Here is a 5,002-nt window from a genome sequence, read left to right on the forward strand (position 1 = left end):
CTTGGCAAATTCATCTTTTTATCATCTTTATCCCTGGTAATTTCCTTTTCTCTGAAGTCTCCTTAAGCTGATGTTAATATAAGCACTCTAACATTCCTTTAATTATTGTTTATAATATGTTTATACGTTTACCTTTTACTTTCAACCTGCTTATATCATTATATTTGAAACGTGTTTATTGCAGCGGGATATAGTTTAAATACAGTCATTTAAAAAAGTGTGTTCTAATAATCTTGGTCTTTTACTTACTATGTTTATACATTTGACATTTGATATAATTATTAATATATTTGGGTTTATGTCTACCATTTTATTGTTTGATTTCTGTTTATTTCCTCAGTTATTTGCTCTTCTATTTTCCTTTCCCTTTCTTCTTTTGGGTTACTTAAACACTTTTATTAGTCCCTTTAAATTCATCTATTATGTTTTTAACAATACTTGTTTTTCATTTGTTTGTTTGTTTTAGTGGTTGCTCAAGGGATTAAAGTATGCTTTCACTTTTTTCTTAGAATCAATATTTTACCGTTTCAAGTAGGATGTTACCTAACCATCACACAAGTTCCCCTACTCTGTCCCTTTTATGTTGTACTTGACTTATATATTACACCTACCTACATCGAAAATTCCATCAGAAAAGGTTATAACATTTTGCTTTCAATGGATTGTATCCCGAATATTTAAAATATTATGTCATGCAACTCTGGATCTTGTTGAAATCCTATGTAGAATGCTATTTTTGTTTAAGCAGGCAACTGACCTAGTTGGATTCAAGCCCAAAATTCTAACCAGCCTTGCGGTTTCAATGTCAGTTCTATTTCACTGTCCTTCAGTTCTATTTAGACTTGTCCCTGGAACTCAGGAAGCAGTCTATCCTATAGTTTAATTCTCAGAGTTTGTGGTATTCTACTTAGGGTCAGACTCATGCATATGAAGCTTGGGGATGAGCCTTGGAGTTTGTAAGCAGCTTTATGGGTTTGCTTTCCTGAGCTCCTCTCTGTCAGCACTCTGCACAGTACTTTCAGGTTCTATAGGTCTCTTGTCCTCCTCTCTGTAGTTCTCTGGCAAGAGTGCTGGTGCTTTAAGTACTCCACCCTGCAGTGCACTTCCCCCCCACTGCTTCCACCTCCCCAGCCAAGTGGTAAGAGAGACAAAAAAAAAAAATCAATAGAGATTTGCCACACCTTGAGACCACAGCTCCTTGTATCAAAATGGACAATTCTCCCTCCTAGAGAGATATAGGCTCTTGAGGACCCCTCTTGTCTCTGCTTTTACTGGTGTCACTGATGCCAACCCAGGATTGCACAGGGGCTAGGAAGTAAGAGAATATAGAAAGGAAACTATACGGGAGTGTTAGGAAACACCTTTCCCAGTCTTCAAGGCAGAACTAGAGGGCTTCTTCTGGAACTAGTGTTAACACTAAGGTCCACTCCTGGGTTTTGGACTGTGCTGAGTCTAAACCAAGAGATATTGGAGGAAAATAAAATCGTGGAACTTTGAATTCTTCTCTTCTCCAATCTTCCTGCTTTGATGTACTTTTCAAAATCCTCAAACTGATTTTCATATGCACTTTATTCAGGTTTCATAGCTACAATGAGTGGGAAAGGTAGGGGGCTGTGTGCTTACTCCATCTTATCTGGAGCTTCAATCTGGAAATGATATAGATAGTAAATGTGGGTACTAAAACCCAAAAGAGATCAGGAAAGCTGTGAGATCGCCTGAGACATCATCCAGGGTCAGTAAGGACTGTTCTACAATGTGCACTAGAGGTAAGATGACCACCTTCCAAAGTAGGATACATTTTCAGAGTAAGAAATTATACTTGGTCTATGAAAATTATACCTGGACAACAAGTGTAAAACCGGAACCAGAATATATGGACACCTTGTTTAGAAGGTGTGGTGGGAATCCATTATCCCTTCTCATTGTATTCTACTGAGATCAAGTGTTTAATTACCATCAGTCTTCTGTATATAGAAAACTTGTTTTGGTTGTCCACCTTGTTTTGACTGATTTACACGTAAGAAATGTAAATAAACCCTTATCCTAAATGTTAATTTGTCATTCTTAGCGTACCCACTCACCTGGAGGAGTGTATTCTGTAAATGATAGACCCAGATAGCTTCTTTTTTGTGTGTATGCATAAATCTGGGGATCATTTTGAGTTTTGGTTAAGCTAAGAACAACACTCTGGACCTCTGGATATATCAGTTACAGCCATCCTTATTTTAGCATAAAATAAATCTGGACACACTGGCCAAAAGGGGTTTCTGAGCCTTAGATCTCTGAGAGTGACTGGCAGGAATACCAGGGATTCTAGTCATCACCAGAACACAATGACACAATGACGGTGTGGGTCCTTCCCTTCTGAGACCCTACAATGAGCTTTCCCACAAGAAAATTCCTCCAGGAATAATTTATACCCTTTAACTCATCTTTATCACTGAAATTCCCAACAAGGATGTTGCTTGGTGCCAAAACCACAGTGGTTTTTGTGATGTGGGTGTCTCTGTGCAAAAAGACCTCAAAAGCCTTTCACATAGGCACCCAGCAGTGGCCAGATGGCAATGACTCCGAGCCCCTCCAAACCGGGATCACATTCATACAAGCGGATGGGACACATTAAACGTGAATGAGTCCAGAAATTGCTTTTCTTTATTGCTTAAATAAATCGCGCCCTTCTATCAGGGAAGATGAAGCATGCGTGTTGTACCGTCATGTGAGACTAGAATGCCATTTTAAGTGCACATTGAACTCTCATCAGGAAAACACACTGGTGAGAATGAAAGGAGTCTCATCTACGGGGAACAGCTACTTGGTCCTCTAGCCTAAGGCCCATCACTTAGGAGGAACTCAACGAGACCAGAGTCAGGAAGCACACGTGGGGACCACCAGCCTCGAGAGGCAAAGGCTCAGACTTAAGCGCTGTTCAAGCCCCAGTCTTGCTGTCTTTTAACCAGTGTAGACATTTATTTCCCAGACTCTTGCCCTGGCTTCTGACTCCTGTCACTGCCTTTCTACTTTGCACATAACTGCTGGTCTGTTCCTTGTCTCCTCCAAATCATTTTGGCCTAATTGGTTCCCACTTCCTATGGCGCAGAGTGAGGCTGTGTACTTCCTGCCCTACGCAAAGGCCAAGGCAACAAGGATGAGCTGAACTTAGCCCCCCTATTCTCCCCAAGCCCTGTGTCCTGGCTCAGGGCTACACGGGTCCCGAGGAAGGGGCTCTTCCTTGTAGCTCTCACAAGGACACAGCAGAGAGGAACCGCGGCCCTGTCTGCCCTTGACCCCTGGCGTCTGCCTTTCCTACTTGCTTTCTGTGCTCCAGTGAATATGGGTGAACACGGAATAGGAACTGCCTTCCTCACAGAGACGGTTTAGGCAGTGTTTAAATCACTTGTTTCTAATAAAATAATATTTATTTGACTGCAAAGATATATAAAGTGATGTGAACGATACATAGAAAGACATGACAGTCCACAGCCACAAAGCCAGGTGGCTGTGTCTGCTGATTCCGCTGAGACCACTAGGAAAATCTTAGGGGCCGTGTGGGCTGAATTCGCTCTCCCTCTGTCCAGCCCGGGAAATCAGAGGCTCCCACCATAGTTTTCATGTCATTCCAATGCCTGCCACTGCTCAGGGCTGGCAGAACGCTTCCCATTCTATATCAGCCTGATCCACGCCGTGTGCTCTGTCCATCAGGGTCTCTCTCTACTCACCGGGGACAGGACGGGAGGGGTGTAGGAGGAGGCAGCTCAGGGCCCATTTCACCGGCCTTTAGGCTGGGAGCGCCTCCCAGCGGTTTCTGTTTTGAGTCTTTTCTAGAGAAAAAATCCTTGGGATAATTCCGAGATGATTCCACGTGGATCCTTCGGAGCTTTTCACAGGCATGTGGTAGCGTATTTGGGTCCAGAATCTGGAATTGGGAGGAACTGATTTGAAGCCTCTCCAAGTGACAGTGGGCAAAACCCTGAGAGCTTTCTTCACTAGATGAGGTAGAGACTCCGGCTCTTGGAAGGAAGAGAACTTGATTAAAATCAGTTTCAGTGTTTGATCCTCCAAGGCAATGTTCACTGCCGCTTGTAGTTCAAAGACACTGGGTCCGCTGACGTAGCTGGGGCTCAAGATAAATATTCCTCTTCTACTTTTCTTAATAATGCTCACAATGTCTTCCGCATACACTGGAAAGAAAAGATTTAATTGTTCGACATTGTTATTGGTGTTTTTGTTTTTAATGACCACGGTTAAAGATTTGATAAAAGTTCATAATAATGCAATTGAAAAGGAAATTTAGTTATTTCTGAGTTATACATTTTAAAGCAATAACTAGAATTATGACCTATTACATTATACCAGAACATATAAGATTTTTAGAAATTTCATGTAATGTCTGAAACATTTATATTAGCATATTTCCATACAAATAACCCAAAGAAAGTTTAGTGTTAGTTTTGTTTGTTTGTTTGTTTGTTTGTTTATACAGCAGGTTCTTATTAGTCATCAGTTTTATACACGTCAGTGTATACATGACATTGTTATTGTTAAACCTTGAGTCACAATAACGCTGAATCTCCCAGATCCCCCCAGCGGGTTCCTTGCAATGGGCACTCTGACTCCAAGAGGAAAGGAAGCCTGGTTTTCTTTATCACTTCTACTAAATCAACTCTGTGGACAGTTGAAGATATGTTCCAGTGTCTAGTGACTGTCAGTTTCACATTCCTCCCTGTGTTCTGTCTCCTCAAATTGCCAATTCCTCTAGGAGCAAAGCTCGTTGGAACAAGGTTGGCTGGGATAAGAGAGGACCATGGAATGTCCCAGGCTCCTGTGTGGGGCATCTCAGGCAGAGGAGGTCAGCGGGACAGGATGAGGTCTGCACATCTGATCGTGCCCAGGACTGGGCCCGGGCCTGGGGAGTCTGCTGGAGCCAGTCCTGAGTTTGTGGCAGGCACAGTCCCAGAAAGCAGGGGGACCACCGTTTGGGAGGACAAGAGATAACTTCCTGCTG

At 42.4% G+C, this 5,002-nt stretch overlaps 1 protein-coding gene across 1 annotated transcript in view; it reads right to left on the reverse strand.

Moving 5' to 3' along the window:
• Nucleotides 1–3,764: 3,764 nt before the first annotated feature.
• IL18RAP (interleukin 18 receptor accessory protein) overlaps nt 3,765–5,002 on the reverse strand; it is a 22,615-nt gene continuing 21,377 nt past the window's right edge. Inside the window, 2 exon segments of the mRNA XM_007456842.1 lie at nt 3,765–3,810; nt 3,812–4,178. Of these exon segments, the coding sequence (XP_007456904.1) occupies nt 3,765–3,810; nt 3,812–4,178 (413 nt within the window).

This window comes from Lipotes vexillifer, unplaced genomic scaffold (genome assembly GCF_000442215.2).
Source record: "Lipotes vexillifer unplaced genomic scaffold, Lipotes_vexillifer_v1.1 scaffold777, whole genome shotgun sequence".
Taxonomy (NCBI): domain Eukaryota; kingdom Metazoa; phylum Chordata; class Mammalia; order Artiodactyla; family Lipotidae; genus Lipotes; species Lipotes vexillifer.